Source organism: Magnolia sinica, chromosome 13 (assembly GCF_029962835.1).
Source record: "Magnolia sinica isolate HGM2019 chromosome 13, MsV1, whole genome shotgun sequence".
NCBI classification, from domain to species: Eukaryota; Viridiplantae; Streptophyta; class Magnoliopsida; order Magnoliales; family Magnoliaceae; genus Magnolia; species Magnolia sinica.
This window is the reverse complement of record NC_080585.1, coordinates 10,395,764-10,420,341: the sequence shown is the minus strand read 5'-3', so window position 1 is coordinate 10,420,341 and position 24,578 is coordinate 10,395,764. Positions and strand designations below refer to the sequence as shown.

The window sequence follows — 24,578 nt, the reverse complement described above, 5'->3', positions numbered from 1 at the left end:
CTGAAATATGCAGCTCAGCTGCCGAAAGTATGGCGGTACCAACGTCGAAGTCAGTGGCCCTCTCGATAAAATGGCACTTTTTTAATTTTTGTCCTGCCTATAAAATATGCCGCGTGCTTTTAGATATACGGACAGTGAATCATCAATCTACACCGTCCATTAAATTTTTAGTCCCCTTTAAATGATACCACTTAAATTGAAGTCGGTCAGAGGAGTTTTTACTTATGATCAGAGTCATAGAACATGGGCGGACGCGGATTGCATCCTAACCATGCCTGGACCTGCCGAAGCTCTGTGGGCCCACTGTAATGTATGTGTTTTATCCACACTGTCCATCCACTTTGCCATGTCATTTTAGAATATGATTTCAAAAACCGAAGCAGATCCAAAGCTTGAGCAAACTACACCACATGGACCAGCTAGAATTGAATACCAACCATTGAATATTTCCTAGGGAGCCAAAAGTTTTTTTTTTATCAAGCTGATATCTGTGATATCCTGATAATATGCTACCTTATAAATAGGTTAGATGGCAAATAAACATCATGATAGTCTCTAGGAAGTTTCAAGGGTGGCTTCGTTATCACCTCAGCTTCTTTTGGTGTAGCCAACCCTTCCTTTAGATGGACAATGTGGATAAAACACATAATCCCTGCTTGACTGAGTTCAACATACGTCGTTCACATCATTCACCGCAAGGATGATTAGAGTCATGGAACATCGGTGGTTTGTATCATTTTCGACAAAAAGGTCCAATTCTCAATGGGTGGATTAGGTGAGACCACATAATCACTAAAGCCAATGCGGCCCTTACCAAAGGGCCCAATTCTCAAGGTGAATTATTAATTAAATACATTTAGCTTCAAACGGCACACGGATTCGAAGGCCACTTGATTAGATGACGGTAGGTAACCATTCAATCAGTGGCTTCAAATACCAATGGAAGGTTATGATCCTATGCTCTGCATGGCTTTTGTTCCTTCTTCCCTTGGGTGAACCATAACTACTGGCTTCCACCTAATGGTTGGTGTAGTATCTGGCTCGTTAGTTGAGCTGCTAATGACACCATTTAGGATTCAATCACTGGTTGTCTAACTTTGCAATCCTTGCTAGTTGAAAAAGGTAAAAGGATATTTACGGACGGTCCACATTTCATGATTATTTTGTCCATGATTTTACATGTCTGATGTTATCAAAATGGGCAAAGGAGTAATTTGATATTTCGCAGCATGTGATGCTTTGTACTCGGGCACTCAAATGCTTATTTTAATTCAGGCAAAGTTGTGCAAGACCATCTATCCATGTCATCTTGTCATGCCCAACTAGTCATGGACATGTTATTTATGACTAATTATTTCATTATTGTTTTCTGCCATTATTCTGAGTAATAACAAAATTGAATCAACCCTAGTATTAGAAAATTAAATCTAGTACTAATGCCAATTCATGTGCTCTTCGGAAGCATGTTTAATAAAGATGAAACAGTCATAATAACTAAAATAATCAAAATAATCAAACAAGCAAACAAAGAACACAATATATATTTTGTATGAAAAATCATTGCAGGAAAAAAAAAAAAAACCACGGTACAAACCGACAGAGATATCCACAGTAATTGAAAGTCATAGAGCTTACACCACGTACTTTCTCTGATTATAGGATCGTCCAATCTTCCCTTATGATGCGCACATAATAAAATCCAAGTCCATTGAGAAAATCCATTTTTTAGCCCTCACGAGGATAGAAAACCTCCTCATCTTACAAAACTGTTACCTTCAGAGAGAACGCTCGTAAATATTAAGACATAATCACAATTAGGCTTAAATACTCTAATTTTTTCAAAACCATGCAATCGATCTGGAGCATGTCGGTAGGACCAACCCCACTGTCAATCGAGCTAACGGTGCATTGATCCATCTTTTAAAACCTACATTATCCAAGACATTCCACGCAACACTTTTCAAACACCTTTGAACAGGAATATGATTAATTGTGGCAATTATCGTATGCGCATGTGTGTGTGTATATGTATATTTGATACATGTAAACTAAGGGATGAATGACAATGCTAAGCATTAATGGTCGAATTTTATAAACGGAGTAGAGTAAATGGCTCTAAAAAATTCAATTTTAATTAATTAACTATGATTGTTTTTTATATCTAGCTATGTTTTCCTCATATATATGTGTGTGTGTGTGTGTGTGTGTGTGTATACACACACACACACACACACACACATATATATATATATATATGTATATATATATATAATGATTGGTCAATTAAAATTGAATGGATATCTAAGCTCTCTTTTTCTCCTTTATAAAATTTGATCTTAAGTATAATGAGATAATGTTGTCAGAGATGGTATTTCACTGCCCTGTGTAACATATATATATATATTACTGTGAAAGATATTTGTATACTTGTCTAGTACATACATCTCAACTAACCAAACCCTTCCACTATTATTGGTCAGTAGTCCTTGGCAATGCTTCTTTGATTTTGTGTACATCTAATTCATGTCAGTTCTTATTCCTTTTATTTATCTAGGTGATTTATCATTGAAAATTGTTGTTTATATGCTCCTTGCAAGTGCACTTGTTGTGTGTTTGGAGCCATGGCATGTTGATATATTTGAGTTCCTGAATCTCAAAAAAGATTATGGAAAAATATTGCTAATGTTTTAGTAAGCTTATTTGTGATTATAATAGTTTTATAGCATATTTTTTTTCCTCATAATTTTTTTTCCTTTCTGTTGCGTGATCCATTTACTTTGATGGATGTTTTAAGTTGAATGTATATATATTTCAGTTGATTGTATGTAATGAGTGCATTGCATGTTTACTGTAAAAACAATTTATTAGTGTCAGGCTCTTAATACTTTAACATGACACATGTAATTTGTACCATACAAGCATGGATAAAATAATTTAAAGTGTTTATTAGAATGCCTGATTTTAAATTTCAACAAAAAGTATATTTATTCATGTTTTTTTTAATACTTAGTTTATGTTTTTATGTCTACCTAATTTATGTAAACCTGTATGCCTGTAAAGTTAGACTATTTGTTATGTGGTAGATCTCTCCTCTTTTACACATGTTACTTTTAGCATTGAAATGGAATTTTATTTTTTTTTAGTTTTCTATAATTTAACTGCTGGGAACGTTATTGTGATGGTATGAGCTGTCGTATCAATGTTTGTCTTGCCACACTTAATTTGCTCAAATAAGATGAGATGTTGGCCTCGAAGTCTACATGGTTATTGTCGAATGGTTGTGCAACTACAACCACCAACATTCGACTTAACACAACCATGTCAGGCTGAATTCGGAGAGTTTTATGCTAACTCCACACACATATAGACACACACACACACACATATAGAGAGAGGGAAAGAGAGAGAGAGAGAATAATTTAAGCGAAATGAAATTTAAGCATGTAATTTATATAATTTTATTATGTTCTTAAGGCACCATTGTCGAATTGTGGACGGAGATTAAGGAGTTACGGTGGGAGATGAATCAGTGAGTGGAGGAGTGAATGATGAAGCGGATGACTGAGCATTTGGAGCAATAGACGACGATGAGGGTGAGAAGCACTGTGAACTCATTGGCAATTGCTCTAACTTTAGGCAATGTCCTCAATGTAAAGGCTATTTTACGTTAATCAATAACACCATGTACATAGGCTGTCTTTGTATCAACTTATAGAGATATACCGAGGCCGAGGGAACATAACTAAAAAGATGGAAGAATTAATAGTTAGTTTCTTTTTATTTTTATTTTCTTCTCATAATTGTATAGTGATATTTATATATGAGATTTCAATTTTTTATAGTGATTCACCCTGATTAATATATTTAGTAAATTGTACTTTTATAATTATATTTATGTCTCGATGAATGATTGCATTGAATGAATGATTATATAGGTTGAATATGTGAAATATGAATGGATTTATTCGAACAAATATTAAAAAAATTAAACACATTTAAGTGCGATTTTAAACTACGATTGAAATATATTGTTTGCCTTTGCTGATTGAAATTAAGGCTAAATTTTGGATTTAGATTATGTTGGCATCAATTGAGGTTAAAATTTGGATTTAGAGTATGTTGGCATCAATCAAGGTTAAAAATTGGATTTAATCTTGGTTGTTAAGAACTAAACTTTAAAATTGAATTTAGCCTTAGTTAATGCCCGTGGAAGCTAAATTCATGTTTAGCCTTGATTTTATCTCATTCATCCAAACTGATGGCTGCAACTTTGTAGTTAAAGGCTTCAGCATTAGTTGTTAAGAATCGAGGTAAAAATTTGAATTTAGCCTCGATTGAAAGCAACCAGAGCTAATTTTAAATTTAAGGTTCTTTTAGCCTCGTTCAAATAATCGAGGTTAAAAGGCTTTTTAACATTGCTTGTCAAAACCGAGGCTAAAGCTTTCAACCATGGGTTGTAGCGTGCCAGCGTTGTTTTCGATAACTAACATTAAAGACTTTGAGCTCGATTTTTAACTTTTTAACTATGGTTTTGAACTGATGCTATAGGCCTTAAAATTTTTTTTTTTAAAAATTAGTAAACAAGCTTTACATGTTGTTAACTCGATTCAATTGGTTGTTGCTGCACTGACTAATATCAAGGGCGATATCTCTATTGATCATCATCACAATAATAATGAAAAAAAGGTTTTATCAACGCCTATATTAGCCCGAGCAATTAAGAAACTCACCAGTGAACAATGTCAACTGCTCATTTCCATTCAACGCTAATACCCCTTAGCTCATGACCAGTCTAATGGGTGTTTCTAATTTATGTGCTTCTCTATCTTCTTCTTTACAGATCATTGACACTAGTGCGTCATATTATATCACCTACACACTACATTGCTTGAGCCATATTTCTCCTGCCATGCCAATAAACCTATTCAACCATCTAATGGAATCTTTGTTACTCTCAATCATAAATGAAATGTTTTTTTTTGTTCTTCTTTTGCATTAAAAAAAATGCTATTCGTGTTCTTGAGTTCACTTTAATATTTAATTGATCAACAAAATTATAAATGTTTTAAATTGTGTTGTTACTTTTTATTTCTTGAAATTTGTATTTTTCAAGATCTTACTCTCCCGCCCTCTCCAAAAAAAAAAAAAGAAAAAAAGATTGAACTACATAAAGAGCATGGTAGACTTTATCTTTATAACATTAATTTATTTTCAACTAATTTGATTACTTATCAACAAAGTCCTTTTGATGTTTTGGCACTAGTATTTTTGCCATCTCTCTAACTCTCATTTTTTAGCTTTTATCTAAGATATGCATGGTACATAAATGACATTTTATGTGTGCACGTGGCTTAACACTTTGTTCAACATGGTATGGCAAATTATCCAATGGAATGGTTCATCCAATAGTCCCATATGGAGCAAGCCATGCTGCAAGAATCATGATGGTTAGATGATCATAACCTTTGAATGTGGTCAATTTGTTACATTTATTTATTATTAATGAGCCATGATCACATGGTCAAAATCATCAAACAACAGCAATGCTTTGAAATCATAAATAATACAGAATGATGTTTATCAAATAAATACTTTGAGAAGATGATCAAACAACAATTGGATCGTTTAATTAGCTTGATTTTGTAAAATGGCCTACTCCTAGCTGCGTGAAGGAATAAATAGTTCAAATCCACAATTGGGCATTCCATGTGTCATTTAAAAGGTTTGAGGCCATTGCTAATGTCGGACAAAGATGAGTAGGTTAACAAACAACATATGCATGTGTGAGAAATGCCCACACATAACTAATAGGCGTGCAGGCCCACCGTTGTACTTGTATGACATCATGTTGATTTAGCTGTCCACCATGAAACTGGGATGCACCAAAATTTAAGTTGTTGGAACCATCTAGTAGGGCATATCATAAAAAATAACGAACAATCATCCAAAAACTATACACTCACATGAGGCGCATATAATGGTTGGATCAACCTAACTTTTAGGATATTCCATTTACATATTGGAATAACCTTGCTAGATGGAGAGATGTCATACAAACACTAAAGTGGGCCCCATGTGCCAACTACTTAGATGTAAAACTAATTGTGGACATCTCTCCGTGTATATACATACATTCATACATATAAATGCTTATGTTTTTGCGCACGTGCGCACACACTTATATATGAAAAATGTACTATGAGGTTGAGCTCTATGGGCTCTACCGTGATGTCTGTTGAATATTCACCCATCAATTAGGTGCACCATTCCATGGTGATCCATATACTTAAAAATAAGGCCAATCCATCACTTCAGTGGGCCGCACCGTTGACAACAGTGAGAGCAAACACCCGTTGAAACCTTTTTGGTTGTTTATGAGTCCCATTAAGAAGAGGTTCAGGCATCCGATCCATCCATCACGTGTGTTCCACTTCGATGAGGAGTCACACCAAATTTCAGACTATTAAAAAACTTAGGTGGGTCCCACCAAGTGCTCTTAGATATTTTTAAAGCATGGTTTCAGCGGTGGGCCCATCCATTGTGTATCCTATTTCGAGTAAGTGTGGTCGAGCTCCATGGGCCCTATTGTGATGTGTGTCGGACATCCACAATGTGCATTTGGTGGATCCCCTCTAAGTTATGAGATGTCTAAAAAATCAATATATCTAGAACTTAGGTGGGCCATACCATCTGACACCATGTGAAAAACGTGCAAAAGAACTTCGTGGGGCCCAATGGTTTTGGAATGGTTTGAAATTTGATGTAACCCCTACTCCAAGTGGAACACACATGCTGGTTGGGTTGGATGTTTGAACCACAACTCACTTGACGCTATAAACAATAAAGAAGGTTTTAATGGGTGGGCATTTGTTCTTGGCTGTTGTTTGTGATGTGGTCCTACCTAAGTCATGGTTTGGCTTATTTTTATACCCATGGACACCATGGAAGGGTGCATTTGATTGATAGGATGAATCTCCAATACACATCATGGCCGGGCCATAGACCTTACTTCATAGTAATCTCCTTCCACCCACACACATGCATGGTTTTGCTAACCTCCTGATGTTACGGGAATATTAAGAACATGCACGTGGGATGCCTAATCATCAATTAGAACCATTTACTCAATTCGTGCCACGGGGAGCAAGCCAAGGTGCAAGGATCACGCCGACTTGATGATCTAAAACTCTGAATGAGTCCAATTTGTTATAATTATTTATTTTGTAAGAGTCATAAATCACATGATTATAATCATCAAACCAAAATGCTACTTTGGAATCATAAGCAATGTGTAGTAAGGATCTATCCTAGATAATTCAAGATGACAATTGGGACTTATTTTGTTTATCTGCTCAATCTTGACTGTGTATTTTCTATGTTATTGATCAGATGCTTAGGAACATCCATAAGTGCGATATTTACGCCATGACTTATCCCTAATCGCATGAAAGAGTAGATGGTTCAAATTAATAATTAATTGTCTCACATGTCATTAGTAAAATTTGGGGACATTGCTAAGATACCGATGAAGAGGAGATGCTAGGAAGCTCTATGTATTAATTGAACCCAGCCTGGTTGACCTGATGTTATCTGGGTCAACTTGGACCCAATTTAAACCCGATTAAACCTAATTTACACTTGGGTCCAAAAAATAGTGAAACCCGAACCCGAACCCAAACCAATCACTCGACGAGACAAAAAAAAAAAACTAACCATGGTTCATTAGAATTTGGTGGCTTCCATCGAGTACCTCATGTCTGGGAGCCCTAATTTGAAAGAACTCTCTTACTGAAATATTTTAACACCAACTATTCAATGATTAAGTAGACCCACATTCCACAAAAAAAAAGTCATATGATCTACAGGCTGAAATATTTCAATCCAAGAACTATTATTTATTAGCTTATCCGATCTAAGGTGAGGCCTATCATCTAAACGATTCTGACCATTGAAACACGACTCGCAATACGCCACACGATGCTAGTGGTGAGAGAAGGATTAGTCACGCTTGTGGGAAAAAAGTGCCATCAGAACACATTTGTGACAGACTCTGACCGTTCATCAGGTCTTCCTCTGTCTCTATTTATTGACGTCCAAAAAAGTAGGCTAGTCTCTTATCAAGTGGGCCAATGTTAGATGTAGGTCTGGAAAAGTATCCAGCAGGCCACATGCAATGTATTGCTGTCCACCTGATAGGGATGGCAAACTTGGGTTTATGTCGAGCCAGGCTAGTCCAAAACATAAGGCCCGAGCCCAATTGGGTCATGCTTGTCCGTTGGAGCCTGGAGGCTACCCGGGCCATTGCGATCCAGTGCACCCGTGTATCCCGCACGATCGTTTAGATCCCCACACATACCGCACTCGTGCTCGCCAATATCCCGATCATACTCGCGCGAGTAGCCTTCAAACCTAAAACCCTAGCTGAGAAAACCCCCAGCGGGGAAAACAAAATTCCGAAACAGCTAAGCTCTGTTCCACACTGGTTCGAAGAACAAAACACACACACTCTCTCTCTCTCTCTCTCTCTCTCTCTCTCTCCGTACTCCCGCCATGTACCGAGCAGCTGCTGCCATTGCTTCGACGATCGGGTGAGTTACTCGAAAATCACTTCCTCTTCTTTCTATCATTTTCTTCCAAAAAACCAAAAAAAAAGGAAGTTTTTTTTTTTTTAAAATTTTTTTTTTTAAACTTCTACCATGAATAATTTCTCATGTATTTCTACTTTTCCCGTTCGTTCTTTCAGTTCCGCTGCTTCCAAGAAACATGTACGTATTCAAGTCTCTCTCTCTCTCTCTCTCTCTCTCTCTCTCTCTCTCTCCCCCAGTCTCTGTCTGTCTCTGTCTTGCACCTCTCAAGTTCTAAATAAGAGTAACATTTGATTTCCTTCTTATTTTTATTTTTTATTTTTACTTGGATTCAAAAGATATGTAGTCGGATTCTTGTGGCACGAAACTATGGTGCGAAAAACATCAATTTTGGCATTGGGGCGCGCGCAGCAATGCTTCAGGGCGTTAATGAGCTCGCTGGAGTTGTGAAAGTGACAATGGGACCAAAGGTAAATAAAATTGTATCTGTGTTCTCATTTTTTGTTTTGTTGTAGTTGTGGGGAAGGAATAAAATGGGTTGGATCATCAAGACTGGAATGCTGAGAAAAATATAAGCATTCATTGATTTAATCAGTTGTGCGAGGAGTTCTGTTGGATTGTGGATTGAACTGAGTTGCAAGCCACACATTTCGTTATAGAGGGAATGGTCAAAATGGGTCAGCGTCTGTTTAGTTCATGACGATTGGTAATTTAGTGTTTCAAGTTGGATGTGAAATGATCACAATGGCAGTCCTCATCGGTATCTAACTCTTATCCCAACTAAATGGGGTCGGCTACATGAATCATGTTCCACCACCATTCCATTTTACGAAGGAAGCTGAGTGAGGTTGCAACATTGGGGCTAGTTCTTTATTTTGAACAGAGTGGCGCTAGGGCCACTTTTATCATTTACATTGTTTTAAGACCCGGGCAAGTCCTGTGCGACTCGTTCGGGTCAGGTCAGAATCGGTCAGACCCAATCTGGTTCAACACCATGAATCACGCAGATGAGTCACCCTCATCTTGGTCATGTTGGGCCAATTCACCCCGGACTTAGGTGAGTTGCAACTTGGATTGAAACCTGACGAGTTGGTTCGAGTTGTCAACTCTTTAATCATGGTTATTTAGGGTTTGTTTGGACATTTGGAAATTAGTTTCTTTGGAAATGGGATTCATAAGTACATGCAAATTCTTGAATTTGGGCATCTGGAAGTTATGGCAATGGGTTTCCCGTTGGAACCCATTTCCTCTAAGGGCCTGTTTGTTTCACTAATTACCATGGTAACGTAATGAAATGTGCAATGAATACAAATTACTCTACCTGTCTCCTGACAACATCTGCATTTGATTATCAATTCATGTTTTTGGTTTTTCGGCGGTAAAATCGTAATGATGACATTTTTACATTAATGTCAAATCATCACTAAAATACATTGACGTTGCTGTTTGGATTTGAGATTTTCACGGTAATGCCATGAAATAGTGCAATGGTTACAAATTCCTTCCCATCTCTCGAATATTGTCTCCTGAATACTATTGCATTTGACCGCCGATTCCTGTGATTGGTTTGGCAGTGATAAAATCGTAATGATGACACTTTTCCTTTCAATTACTAGGGTAATTGGCTAAATAATCGGAAAATAAAACACTTTAAATATTTTAATAAATGATATAAAAGATTAGAAAATAATGGATTTGCACCATTGACATATATTCTCAAGCGCCAGTGATTTTAAGTATTCAATATCTATAGGATAATGAATATCAAAGAAATATAACAGGTTGAGAACATCTCCTATCTAGGAAATCTGATTAATCTAGGGTAAGCCTATCCATCAATGTGGATCTCATATGATGGAAACATATGGATCTTACAAAAGGATAAAAAACAAAACCTAAATAATAGATAACATGCATACACCATTCTTCTCATCATTAAAACAATCAATCATCATAACTTAAAGAAATATTAAACCCATGTGCTTCCCTTCTAGCTTGGGCTAGAGGGAACTTAGAAAAACATAATTAAATTGCAGAAATAAAAAGCAACAAGAAAGAAAGAAGAAAAATTGCAAATGGAAAAGATCTAAAAGGAAAGAAACAACTTATAAAGCTTTAATAAAATTAAAAACTCTTAAAAAAATCCTAAATATTGCTCTTGAATGCTTCTAATAATGTTTAAGAATGCCCTAGGAGGCCCTATTTATAAGTAGGGAACTCCAATTTTCGTACAAAGTTGAAAACCTTAGAAAACGCCCCAAATATACATATTTTCCTAAAATAGACTTTTCGCTGCATAGTTCGTTTAAAACAGACTTCCTGCTGCGCAGTTTTTCAAAATAAACTTCACAGCTTCAGAATATACTTTTTTAGGACGATTTCAGGATTCTTCACTTCAAATCTTCGATTCTCTTCATTCCTCGCTTGGTTTTCTTGGATCTTTGGCATGTGAATTCTTCAATCTTGATCTCCTAAGATCCATCCCTTACCTTGGTGATTTTTGAGCATCAAATTCTTACTTTTTAACACCCTTTTTCAATCCAAGCTCTTAAATTCACCTTGCAACACATACATGAGTAAAATAGAATATTAAGATGATTTATGTTCATAAAATCAAGATATAAATGAGGAAAATTATGCAATATTTGAGTCTCAACACTAAACAAACATACCCTAAAAGTAGTGTCATGAAATTCCTTGGTAGGAGTTGCATTCCCAATACCCAAACATGACAAACATAATCTCTTTCTCAGGGAATTTATTTCTCGGGAACAAATTCTTTAGGCCCTTTAAAATTCCTCAGTTCCATATGACTCCTTATTGAGTTGGATTGTCAAAATTCAATTCAAATGGATATTGAAAGCTCCCCAATATGACTGGATCATGTAGTAAACAATAAATGGTATTATGATGCATTCTTCATTGAAGTTCCTCGAAGTGTGGACCCCACCGTACAGATGGCAGATGTTTATGGCTATTAGGACTGTTGATCTAGTGGTCATTTATAGCTCAAAAATCATTCCATTTGATGCTCCTGATAATCAGATCACCGAGTTTCTCACAATGAATATGAATCGTTGCTCATTTTTTGCTCAACATTTTTTTCCAATTGCTTTCTGCCATCTGCTGGCCAATGTAGTCTAAATCTAATGGCCTTGATTTTTGGTCTATGAACCTTCCACATGATGGCCCACCATTATGGCCCACCAAATAAAATGGTCATGATCACCATATGTGTACAGCCTAAAAGTTTTGATTGGCACTTCATGGAACTCGTGAAGTTTGTGCATAACAGTAGCATTCTTCTAATAGAAGTATGCAAGTATTGGTGGATGTTATATCTGATCTGTTTTTACACAGGGTCGTAATGTAATTATCGAGAAAAGCCGTGGGGATCCTAAGGTCACAAAGGATGGTGTCACTGTTGCCAAAAGCATCGAATTCAAGGACAGAGCTAAGAATATTGGCGCAAATCTTGTAAAGCAGGTTGCTGATGCCACTAATACTGCTGCAGGAGATGGTAGTATCTTCTCTTTTTATTTTTTAATTGTATTGTCCATCATTCCTTCATCATTCATGAGAATTGATAGATAAAGTCAAACTTGATAATAGTAGTCGACATCAATATACTTAGCTATACACTTTTTTTTTTTTTTTTTTGAACGAGTGTATACACTGTTGTTTGATGTATATAGTCAGATTAGTTCCTAAAATTGTTTAGAACAAGTTACGTTGAAGCCAATGCTTAAACTTACTTTGAAGCCAATGCGGATCTCTCTGAAGGATTGAAATGGATTTGGTCATCACAAATATTATTGATTCAATAGGAAGTTTGGTGAAATATGCTATTTGCCATTGAAAAACGAGTAATGTGCAAAACCGTTGGTGTCTTAAGGGTCTTGCATGTATTTTATCATTTTTTGTTGTTTGTGAAGTTGGGGAATTTTCCAAGGACATTCTGTATTTATTTTTCTAAATATAAATCTAATCTTTTTGTAATTTGTTATTGTCCATTATGATGATCCTTGGCTGTGATAAGGGATGGGAAGATGATTTGGTGAAGGCCATTGAAGTTGAACTTGGACCAAATGTCCAACAAACTAGAATAAATAATAGGAGGAGAACTTTGCTGTCCTTTATTGTTTTTTCATGGCTCTTCATGCCTATGCATCACACTCATATTTGCTCCTTTAATTTTCCATTTAATTGTGTAAGCTCCTCTAATTTCTGTTAATAGATTTATTTGGTCCTTGAATTATGACAGACATTTCTTGTGATGTGACTTTTTTGTTTTTCTGTATTGATTTTTGTTTGATACATTGTCATTGAATTATGATAGGAAGTTTTCGTCACAGAAGAGATTTGTTTGGGCTACAGGTACCACTTGCGCAACTGTCCTTACTCAGGCAATACTTACTGAAGGATGTAAGTCGGTGGCAGCTGGTGTAAATGTCATGGACTTGCGTCATGGTATTAATATGGCTATTGATGCTGTCATCTCTCACTTGAAAAGCAAAGCTTGGATGATCAGCACACCGGAAGAAATTACCCAGGTAAATAGTTCTGTTTATAAAAAATGGAAATGAAAAAGGATGAACTAATGCCTTGTTGATGATCTTCAATGCCTTCCCCTTTCAGTTCCAGCCTTTAATTTTTATTTTTATTTATCTATATTCTTTATTCTTGTTTCTCCTCTGATATAGCACATGAGGAACCAGTGGTTGTTGCATTCTCGTACATATCCTAATTTTTTGTTTCGTCCAAAATGCCCGTACTTTGAAAAAGGTAGCAACTATCTCTGCAAATGGTGAACGGGAGATTGGGGAATTGATAGCAAGAGCAATGGAGAAAGTTGGGAAGGAAGGAGTCATAACTGTTGAAGTAAGTACATTCTTTGGACATATTATGGTAGATATATCTTGCCATAGCTTAGGCATGTCATTTGATGCTTTTTATTTCTATTTTTATAAATTTGCAGGATGGGAATACTTTGTATAATGAGTTGGAAGTGGTGGAAGGAATGAAACTAGCCAGGGGATATATTTCTCCCTATTTTGTTACAGATGAGAAGACCCAAAAATGCGTGAGTTTGGATAGGCCATCTGTCTTTTTTATTTTTTATTTTTTATTTTTTGGTGATGACTTTTGTTAAAAGAAAGCGCTGAGATGGTGCAAAAGGCTACTATTCATGAAAAAGAAAAAGAAATTACAATCCTTTAAAGCTTTTGTACAATATTCACATTCCACTACAAAAAGCTTTGTGTTGCTGACAAGGCATTCAAAATTGGTTACGTAACAGCCGTTATGTAATGTTAACAGTCATAACTGCTACGCGTTACGGGGTCCAAACGACCATAATGGCCCCGCAACGGACCGTAATGGCCCCATAACGGTCCAGTGACAGTTTTTTCAAAAAATAAAAAACGGCCGTAACGGCCGATACAGGGGCTGTAATGGCCGTTACGGCCCGTATCATAACAGTAACGGTGATGGCCGTTACGGCCACCGTTACCGTTTTGGAACACCTTAGACTTGATGATGATATAACCTCCACCACCAAACTACTACTGTCCCGAAAGCATCCGCCATTCCTTTTACCCTAAAAAGCACTCATAGAACCACCATCAAGACCAATCTCCAAACAACCTTCATTTCTTTCCAAGCCCAAGACTATGCTAAACCAAGAGGAGGTCACCAATTGAACCTGGCCTCGCCCATGGCACATTAAACAGACTTAGGAAGCTAACTCTCACCTTTTGAGTGAAAGGGCAGTGAAGGTTTTCAATACTCAGTAGTCAAAACTCTTTCTCTTGGCTAACCAAATAAAAGCAACAGCTTTTAGGGGAGCCCCATAGAACCAAATGTACCATGTATGGACATATCTTGCACCCTCCGACGAAGACCAAAGCATCTTGTAAAGTGAATGGACTGAGAAGCATCATCCACACCATCCTATCTTGCTCCCCTAATGACAGATAACAATTTTGGCGGCGACCCCAGTGCCTCACAAATTCCTCCACCTCTTCATCAAGCAAATTCCTATTGCTGCGAGGGGGGCCACACCACTACATCACCACTGAAAGAAAAGCATCAGAAAACTAGAATATTGCTTTTCAGAGAAAGACGTGCTAGTCTCGGAAACTCATCCTAAAGCGGAGCCTCACCAATCAACATATCCTCCCAAAAATGAACCGTCTCTCCATTGCGAATGGAAAAACCAATCCCTCTTTAAACTTGGGCTTCAAACTAGAGACCGCCTTCCCTATCCTTGACGCTTTGTATAGTGAGTCCTTTACCCACCATCCTGACACCCATACTTGTTTGCAATAACCTTCCTCCATAATGATCCTTCTTCTGATCCAAACTTCCATAACCATTTTCCCATCAGCACTATATTCATCTTCTCCAAGTCCCTAATGCTGCCCCACCTTCATATGGTTTATACACCTCTTCCCAAGTTAGCAAATGTAATTTTTTCTTTTCTTGCAGTACCCTACCACAATAAGTTGCATCTTAGCCTATCCACCTTACCAAAATAGACTTCAGGAACTTGAAAAAGGACATGAAGTACAACGGCATTTTAGACAACGCTGCTTTAATTAGTGTTATGGGTACCCTCTCTTCCATCTTGACAGTTTCCTTTCAATTCTTTCCACTACTATATCTCATAGGTGCTTTGCCAGTTTAGCGATGCATAGAGGAATGCCAAGATAGGTCGAAGGAAAAGTCCCTGTGCAGCACCCCAAAATCTCAGCCATCTACTCTACCTCTTCCATGGCATGCAAACATCCAACACCCAACATCCACTCCACCTCTTCCATGGTCATCCGTCTTGTTAAAGTCATGCGATATTTCTTACTTGATTGAACCAATCTATAATATCCTGCATTGAAGCCTAAAAACTTAAAAGTTTGTGCTGCTTAATCTGCCAAAGTGGTTTCCTTTTTCGCTACTTAGTTACTGGGCATGTCTAACTGGCAAGGTCTGCAAAAATGGTTACATATTGGCTGTTGTTACCTAACAGTAACAGTGGATATCATTATGGGGCCGTAACGGCTGTTATGGAAAAATGTCCATAACAGCCCATTGCAGGCCGATATTGGTTGTTTTCAAGAAAGAGGGGGGAGAAAAAAAGAAAAAAAGAAGAAGGCTGTAACGGCCGTTAAGGCCCTTATTATGACGGTAACAGCGGTGGCCGGCCACTACCATTATTGAATACCTTGCTAACCAGTTCTAGAACTTTTGCTTTTTACCCTCTTGACCTGCTTTATTGTTATGGTTTTGCTTAAATGCGCTGCTTAAAATTGACTATATCTCTGATGAAACCTACTTCTATGAGGGCTGAAGTTGGCTGAATTGGTTATTTTCGGTCAATTTGTGGTACTGTGAGATTCCACTTGACCTGCAATAACAACTTTTATTACCCCTCAATGTTTGGTTTTTTTGAATGATCTCTATATGAACTTGTGACTGACATTTTTCTGCCATGTACATTATTGTAATTGCATGCTTGCAGGAACTAAAAAATCCCCTGATCCTTATTCATGATAAGAAAATCTCAAACTTGGATTCTCTTGTGAGAATATTAGAGCTGGCTTTAAAGGTAAGGTCCCATTTGGACTCTTGGATGAAATGCCTTCATTGCGTGGAAATTATAATGTTTTTTAAAACTCGTAAAGAAGCTTCTCAAGCTTCCAATGACACTTCCTTCTTTTTTCCTTTTTTTTCCATCACATAGAAAAACAGAGCTCTGCTAATTGTGGCTGAGGATTTGGATAGTGATGCTTTGGCGATGCTCATTCTCAACAAGCATCGTGCTGGAGTTAAGGTAATGCATGGACCTATGTTCTTCCTGTATTTGGGTGCATGCTACGTTTTGAATAATGCATTGCATGGCCTGGTGCAGGCCATTGCCATGCTAACTTTGTGATATTCACTCCTTTTTCATCATTTAAAAATTTTGTTTCCAGGTCCCAAGGCATATTATAGAAGTGTCCACCAAAACAATTATGCAAATGCGACATATGGCTCTTTTTTCATATTTTTTTCCTTCACATTTTAAACATTAAATGCATGCCAGGTGGCAATAGGATGCCACATAGTGCTGATGTCTCCCAAATGCTAATCGCAGGTAATGCACCAAGAGTCCATAAACCAACCGCGAGAGTGATTAGGGATGCATCTGGGAAAAAAATGAATGTACTACAGTTACATGCTACTTTTGCAAAGTTGCTTAGGGGTTAACTCAAGATTATTTAGGGCATTTTTTAAAAAGCATTTTAATTAAAGGAATAAGGACTTACATAGGACCTTTTACAGGATAATCAATGGCCAAGATTGAACAACAATCAAGAAGTGAGATTAAGTAGGGTTTGCTTTCTGTACCTTGGGAGGTTTTTATAGCTTGTAAAGAGACCTTATTTGTGGTACTATTTATATAGTTTTGTTGGATTTTTTCTTAGAGGAGTTCTTTTGCTATGCTCATGATTTATCAATTCCAATAAGTAAAAATTGTCCTTTTGTTATAGCTTTTTAATTTTTTATAGTTTAATGTGATTTTTTTAGAATTTAAAACAATTTTTATTTTTTTCATTTTTGAAGATTTAGAGGATGTGTTTTAAAAATCATTCTCCTAATCTACAACCAAGGGATGATCTCTTGTTTTAAAAATCATTCCCCTAATCTGCAACCGAGGGATGATCTCAAAGGATATGTTTTTCCAAGGTTAGCAAGAATTTCGGCAAAGGAGAACATTTCGATTGTGTGATGTGTTTCATTAATAGTAGAGGAGATGGTTTGGGGTCTGCCATGTTGCAGGAATATGACAGATGATAATTGGAGTTCACCAATCTTTTAGAGATGTTATGCTTTGTGAGACCAATGGCTGAAGAAAGAGATGTGATGGAGTGGATTAAGGAGAAGTAGGGTCAATGTTCCGCGAAATCTGTGTAGATTATTCATTAGGTCTACTATGGAAAGTAGATTCACCATACAACTTTGTTTGGTGATATGGGGCCCCCACCCAAGTTTGTGGTGTTGGCTTGGCTAGTGGGAAACAACATGGTGTTAACATTGGATAATCTTCGTCGAAGGAAGATGGTGCTACCAAATTCATGTATGATGTGCACAAGAAATGAATAGACAATTGACCATCTCTTTACTCACTGTCCTTTTGCGAAGGTGTTTTGGGATAGTTTCGTCACCTTGTTTAGTGTATCGTGGGTAATGCTGAATTCGACGGGGAATCTTTTTATGACTTGGTATGGGGGAGGGACATGTAAACGAGGAAGGCCCATTCGGAGGCTACCTTTGCTGGTTGGAATCTGGTTCTTATGGCAGGAAAGGAACAAGTGCTACTTTAGGAATGAAGTGGGCGGGCTTCAAATTATTTCAATAGGGCTAAATTGAGTGTAATGGATTGGGGTCTAGCTTTAAATATTTTAGGAGAGATTTTCTTTTTGTCTCTCGTGCAGATTTGTAATTCTTTCGGCTTTGATCCATTGATCGTTACGAAATTTACCATGTTTTAAAAAAAAATAAAAACAAAAAAGGGTTGATGTCAAGTAGGGTTTGATTTGCTTACCTTGGGGGTTTATATACCTTGCAAAAAGAGGCTTATTCATATCATAGTACTATATATATATATATTTTTGAAGAGTCCTTTTCATAGTACTATTCACTCCTTTCTTGTGATATTTTTCTTGGAGAAGATTTTTTGCTTGTCGTGGGCCCCACATCACATGGGTACCGCCTCACACGAGCCACCCGCCTCACATGTGCCACCTACCCCCGAGTGTGTCCCCACATCCCACAGGCTACCCCACTCGAGTCTGGTGTGAAAATGCCCTTGTATTAATTACCCCTGGTGAGGAGTCTAGAACACGAGACCTCCCGCTCTGATACCACTTTGATGCGAGACAATTAACCACTTGCTCTAAAAGCTCGAACTGATAGAGCATGGTGAATTAATCCCTTTATCTCATAGCCCACGCCCGACCTTGGCCGAACCCCCCTTGTGGGCTCCACATCAAATGGGTACCGCCTCACATGAGCCACCCGCCTCACATGGGTGGGGCCCGCCTCACACGGGCCGCCCACCCTGTGTGTGTCCCTGCATCCCACGGGCTACCCCACTTGAGCCCGGTGTGAAAATGCCCATGCATTAGTAGATCATATGTGATGCATTTTTTTTCTTCCATTCTATATTACCAAGTTAGTTGTAATTAGTGTTCGAAATATCGGTATCACATTACGTATCGCATTCTTGGGATACGGATATGTATTGGTTATCGCATAGGATGTATCGGTTGTATCATGTAATGTATCGTTGTTGTTGGAAACATGCGGAAACATTGAGAATTTGGTTGAATTTTTTAATAAAACTTCAGTGATTGTTAAAAAAGACATCAATACAAACTTATAAATCAAAACCTTACAAAAAACAAGTACACATAATAGGTTTTCTTTGTATGGGGTCCTAATTTTGCGTTGTCTAATTGAATTGATGCAACTATATTCAATATCTATTCATATAATTTATAAATGTAAGAAAACGTGTGGAAACACAAACAATACATGCACAAGCAAAAGAAGAATCACTAGATTAGGTTACATACATGCTTTATTTTATGTTTGGACACAAAGATTGCAAATGATTTGTGAGAAATTGGGAAATTTTGATTTTTTCAATTTTTCGCAACTCTGCATCTCTTCCAAATCTCGAAATCGAAACTCCTAGTCCATGATTTTTCTTGCAAAACATGAAAGATCATGGATTTGTATGAATTTGACACTAATTTAACATGATTTACAGAAAATAAAAGAATTGGAATTTGAAAATACTCACCAGATCGAACATGTGGGATATATCGCACTACCCGTGTGTTTTGTATCGCACAGGTGGGATACAAGATATATCGTGGGATATATCGACCGATATCGTCGATATTTAAAACACTGGTTGTAATTGTAGGTTTGTGCCATCAAAGCTCCTGGTTTTGGAGAAAACAGGAGAGCAAACTTGGAAGATCTAGCCATTCTTACGGGAGGAGAGGTGAGATGCAACTCTTTATGCCTGAATTCTGTTGCATTAGACATCTCAGGAAATACAATGCCACATTTTATGTGCAGGTTATCTCTGAAGATCATGGCATGAACCTTGATAAAGTTCAAATTGAAATGCTTGGTACTGCAAAAAAGGTCTGTAATATTATTTAGATGTACTTGAATGTGCTCTGGGACTCTACTGATTTTCTTTATAACAGGTTACTGTTTCCCTTGATGATACCATTGTTCTACATGGTGGTGGTGACAAGAAGCTAATTGAAGAAAGATGCGAGCAGGTCTGTCAGCTTCTTTTCTGATGGTGATGCCAATGCTTACCATGGCTGGTTTACCAGAGTCATTATTGTCTATTAAGTAAAATAAAATGGCTTCAATGGAGAAGCTTTTTTTTTTTCCCTGCATTTGGAAAAGTGTTTAAAGACGATTGATTTCTTCAGAAGGTGCTGTTTGGAAAGGGTGGAAAACACATTCCATATTGCACAGAATGTTCTTTCTGTGTAAATCTGGTTTGAAATGGCAAGTGAGCTGGGTTCTTCTGTTAGATGAAACAAGCGCGTAGGGTCATTTTGGAAAGATAGCGATTGTGTTCAGTGGGAATTTGGTTTCAAAGAAATGTGAGAAACAGAAACAAGATGGGAAGTGGGCTTCTTAGGCAGGCATGTCTGAATATCCACATGGTCTGGCACCAGGACATACAGAAATATTTTTGAATGCTTTGAGTTCTTCCATGCTTTAGTAGAATAGAGAACTAGTGGCATGTTTGATGAGAATAGGCTGTGACTTGTGAAGAAAAGCTGAGTTCCAGCCACGTTTTCCTTAGATGAGAAAAATTGTTTCTATGCTCAGTAGAATAGAGAACTAGTGGCATGTTTGATGAGAATAGGCTGTGACTTGTGAGGAAAAGTTCATTTCAATTTATTTTTTCCTTAGATGAGAAAGACTGACTTGGTAAATCTCTGACAGCTGAGGACATCCATTGAGAAAAGTACTGCCATGTTCGACAAGGAGAAAGCACAGGAACGGTTATCAAAGCTATCAGGAGGCGTTGCTGTTCTCAAGGTCTATTCATGTCCCTTATACTGTATGTATGGGTAATGGGCCTCTTATTTTTGTAACTGACCACACACTTTATAGATTGGTGGGGCCAGTGAGGCAGAAGTTGGAGAGAGGAAAGACAGGGTTAGAGATGCTTTAAATGCTACAAGGGCAGCTGTTGAAGAGGGTATTGTGCCAGGTACAGTTTATGGTTGTCTGTGAGCCTTGTTAAGCCTCATGCCACTCATGCCAACCTGGTGCAGGTGGAACCATGCATCAGGTGGTCCACTCTGTGCAGATGACATGACCCGGAATTGAGGCTGATCAATATATTGGGATGGCCGCTTGCATATGAAAGCAATGGGCAGTTGAAGAAAAAGAATTGCCAACTGCCCACATTCAATGTACATGTGCGGCCCTACTGACAAGTTGACTGGCCTGATATTTTGGGCCAGAGCCCACCTAATCCGGGCTCGGTACACCAGCCTCACTTGAAGAGGTGCCTTTGGGCTTAGCAAAACTCTGTTTAATTTTTAGGTTAAATGTGCCTAAACATTTTTTTTTTCCTGAAAGAAGTTCATTACATTAGGGAAGGGTGAGAGAATTTCCCATACAAAGAAAGGAACGGCAAGCCCTAGAACATGCAAGATAATAAAGTAAGGGATTAGGCGAACTGGTTGAGGGAACCTCAACCACAATGTACATACGATGGAAGTGTTTATGCACAGTGTGCACTGACTCCCTAATTGCCAGGGATATGGCTTTCTTTTTAGATTTGGCTTTGGCAGGGCCTGAGAAAGCACATGACACTTATCCTTCCTCCGCTAGAAGCATGCCCCCCATCCCATAAGCCTGAGCTACCTCCACTAGGAATCTTGAACCTTTACCAACGATGAGTCTTTTGTCAAGTGAAATGGAACTATGGTAACCCTGATTGACCAGCCAATTCCTCCATTTTTTCTGAATATCAGAGAGCTTATGTTCTCAAAGAGAGTATGGTCTGCTGTCCATGAAATCAGACTGCCACTAATTCTCTGGAAGATTTATCTGCGAAGGATTCTAGCCCTTCAAATATATCGCTATTTCTTTCGGTCTAAATCTCCCATCAGTCTGAGAAGGGTGCCATGGACCAGAGAAGCTTACCACTGCCTTGATTTTTTTTTTTTGAAAGATGATGCTTTATTACAAAATGCCGAGAAAACTGGCAAATTTCACCAACAAGGCCCAATGTGAATGGGAAAGATTATAAATATCTAATGATTTGATACATGAGACCCATCCCATAACATCCAACTTAGCCCTTCTAAACACTTCTCACACCGAACCACTGATTTTGGAAGCATCAGTTGCCACTGCCTTGATATTGCCAACCTGTCCACTTGATCATCTTGTCGAGGAGGCTGTCTTTAAAGACCCATGCCATTCCAAAGGAATCCAGAACTTTGGACCAAATATGAAAAGGGCAAAGCAGAAATAAATGAGACGTTGATTCTTCATACTTCCTGCATGAAATGCATCTGTTTGGGAAGCTATAACCTCTCCTATGCAGCTGATCTTGAGTTAGAATTTTTCCTTTTACCATAGGGTCCAGATGAGGGCTGTACTTTTAGAGGTCACTGCTGTGTTTCAAATGCTCTCCGGGGAGCGATTAGAGGGAACTTCTGTTATTTCTTCAAAGAAAGGCTTTGCTGAAAAATTTCCAGTAGACACACTTCCGTATCTTTACGTCTATACATACATGATTGGTTTATGCAGGTGGTGGTGTTGCTCTCTTGTATGCTACAAAAGAACTGGATAAGCTTCAAACTGCAAACAGTGACCAGAAGATAGGAGTCCAAATAATTCAGAATGCTTTAAAGGTGTCAATTTTTCTGATGCTTTCTTCATTTTTTTTCCCTTTTTTTTTTTTCTGTAGATGTGTTTGATTGATGGAATTAAGTTTCTTGTAGTCACCCACATGTACAATTGCTGCAAATGCTGGTGTTGATGGTGCAGTAGTTCTTGGCAGACTATTAGAACAAGAGGATCTTAATCTGGGTTACGATGCTGCCAAAGGTTTGTTAATTTAGCTAGCACAGCGGCACATCATTTTTATAATTCAAATGTGAACATGATCGTGGTTTGAACTTTCAAGCCTTCAGACTTTTGTGTTCTAATGCTTTACAAATCAAAGTTGACAAATTTCCAACTGACTGATTCTATGGTGTATGATTTTGTTTTAATGCAAAGGGAATTGTGTTCCAATTTGAGTGCCTATGCATCTAGTAGTCTTCTTATATTTGAAGTTTGTTACTTTGTGTTTAGATCCTATCTCTTCTGCATGTGGCAACACATACCAATGTGGCGTGCAAGATCCAAACCGTCCATCAGGTGGGTCCTTGGTGGATGGGCCAAAAGAATCAGGCGGTCTCATCAAATCAGCCACAAAGGAAAATGAATGTCTACAAAAAAGTTGGCCTATGATCCACATTCAACATAAATGTTTCCCACCCAATGAGTGGACCCAGATGATTATTTGTGCCTGGGCACATATGCAATGGGGTCATGTATGTGCATGGGCCCTAAAAATAATGGGAGTCTCATCAAATCAGCCATACAACGGTACAAGAAAAATGGATGTTTAGGAAAGGAGTTGGCGAAGGTTCCACATTCAACATATGAATGTGTTTGACCTAATGAGTGGACGCATATGATTTTTGTGCCTGGCCATGTACACAATGGAGCCTACCTGATGTACTTGGAGCTCACATAAACCGTGTTGACACATGTAGCTACATGCAGAGGGGTTCAGATCCACATGTGCAGGATTAACAAACCTCATATAATATATCCTGTTTTCTTTTGCTATTCTTGGAAATTTAATAGGCATCCAGAAATCAATACCCTAGCTGTGCTGAAACAGGTGTGTATGTAGACATGGTGAAGGCTGGGATTATAGATCCTCTTAAAGTCGTCAGAACTGCCCTAGTAGATGCTGCCAGGTGTGCCTCCACCTTTATGATTTTGTACAATCCCGTAGTTTGTGTGTTACTTATGGTGTTGGCTTGCAGTGTCTCTTTGCTGTTGACGACAACTGAAGCAGCGGTCGTTGAGGTTGCAGAGGCAAAGACTGGCCCACCAATGGGTCGCATGCCAGGGATGGATGATATGAACTACTGAGTGCAATTCACATATACTACAGGTCAATTGACAAAGGATATAATAGTTCAGAAGCTTCAATACTGGTATATGTTGTTAGGGTTTCTTTTGGTTTAGCTGTGTATTCAGTGGCAGCTTATTTGAGTCGGTTTTCCAGAATTGAGGCTTTCAGGGTAATTCTGTTTGATTTATCAAATTCGAATGAGAGAGTTGATGATGCTGTTATTTGGTCTGTTTATTTGGAAATTGAGAGGACTGGATCTGGAATTGTAATGATAACATTTTTGTAAGCTGTTCTTGGGATGGTAATTTAATATAGCCTTTTTGGGAATGTGAGTTAATACTTGCGGAATTTGCTCTCTCCCAACCTTCTATTACAGAACTCTTTCACTCTTTCTTCCTGTTTTCATCGAATAGCACCTTTCTGTTGTCCTCCAACCATTGTTCAAAAACCAGGAACTCGGATTTGACTCAGTGGACCAATGATTCAAGACTCAAACTAGTCAATCTGGTGACCCACCCTAGTCTCATTTTTTTTTTTTACCAGGTTTAACCAGAAAATTAATAAAATGCAAAAATATGAAAGGGAAAAGAATCTCTTACTGAGTAAAATTATTGTAAATTAAGATATTGAAAAATTAAAATTGTACAAAATAATTATAATCTTGATGAAAAAAGATGCATGTGCTAGAGACTAGTGGACTGCATCAATTAGAAATTATATTGTTCTGAAGTCTTCCAAATGCTAAGCTACTA

At 37.9% G+C, this 24,578-nt stretch overlaps 1 protein-coding gene across 1 annotated transcript; it reads left to right on the top strand.

The window, feature by feature from the left end:
- Positions 1–8,443: 8,443 nt before the first annotated feature.
- On the top strand, positions 8,444–24,153 carry LOC131222759 (chaperonin CPN60-like 2, mitochondrial). The gene is made up of 18 exons (XM_058217945.1): positions 8,444–8,588; positions 8,744–8,765; positions 8,924–9,055; positions 11,946–12,105; positions 12,963–13,138; positions 13,371–13,466; positions 13,564–13,668; positions 16,102–16,188; positions 16,324–16,413; positions 19,558–19,638; positions 19,716–19,784; positions 19,850–19,927; positions 20,613–20,708; positions 20,784–20,883; positions 22,440–22,543; positions 22,634–22,739; positions 23,587–23,665; positions 23,735–24,153. The coding sequence occupies exons 1-18, from the start codon at positions 8,551–8,553 to the stop codon at positions 23,841–23,843; spliced, it is 1,728 nt and encodes a 575-aa protein (XP_058073928.1). The 5' UTR covers positions 8,444–8,550; the 3' UTR covers positions 23,844–24,153.
- Positions 24,154–24,578: the final 425 nt, after the last annotated feature.

Coding starts and splice junctions, on each gene's coding strand:
- LOC131222759 (XM_058217945.1), top strand. CDS start 8,551: ATGTACCGAGCAGCTGCTGCCATTGCTTCGACGATCGG. Junction 9,056..11,945: donor AAGTGACAATGGGACCAAAG/GTAAATAAAATT, acceptor GTTTTTACACAG/GGTCGTAATGTAATTATCGA. Junction 16,189..16,323: donor TATTAGAGCTGGCTTTAAAG/GTAAGGTCCCAT, acceptor TCCATCACATAG/AAAAACAGAGCTCTGCTAAT.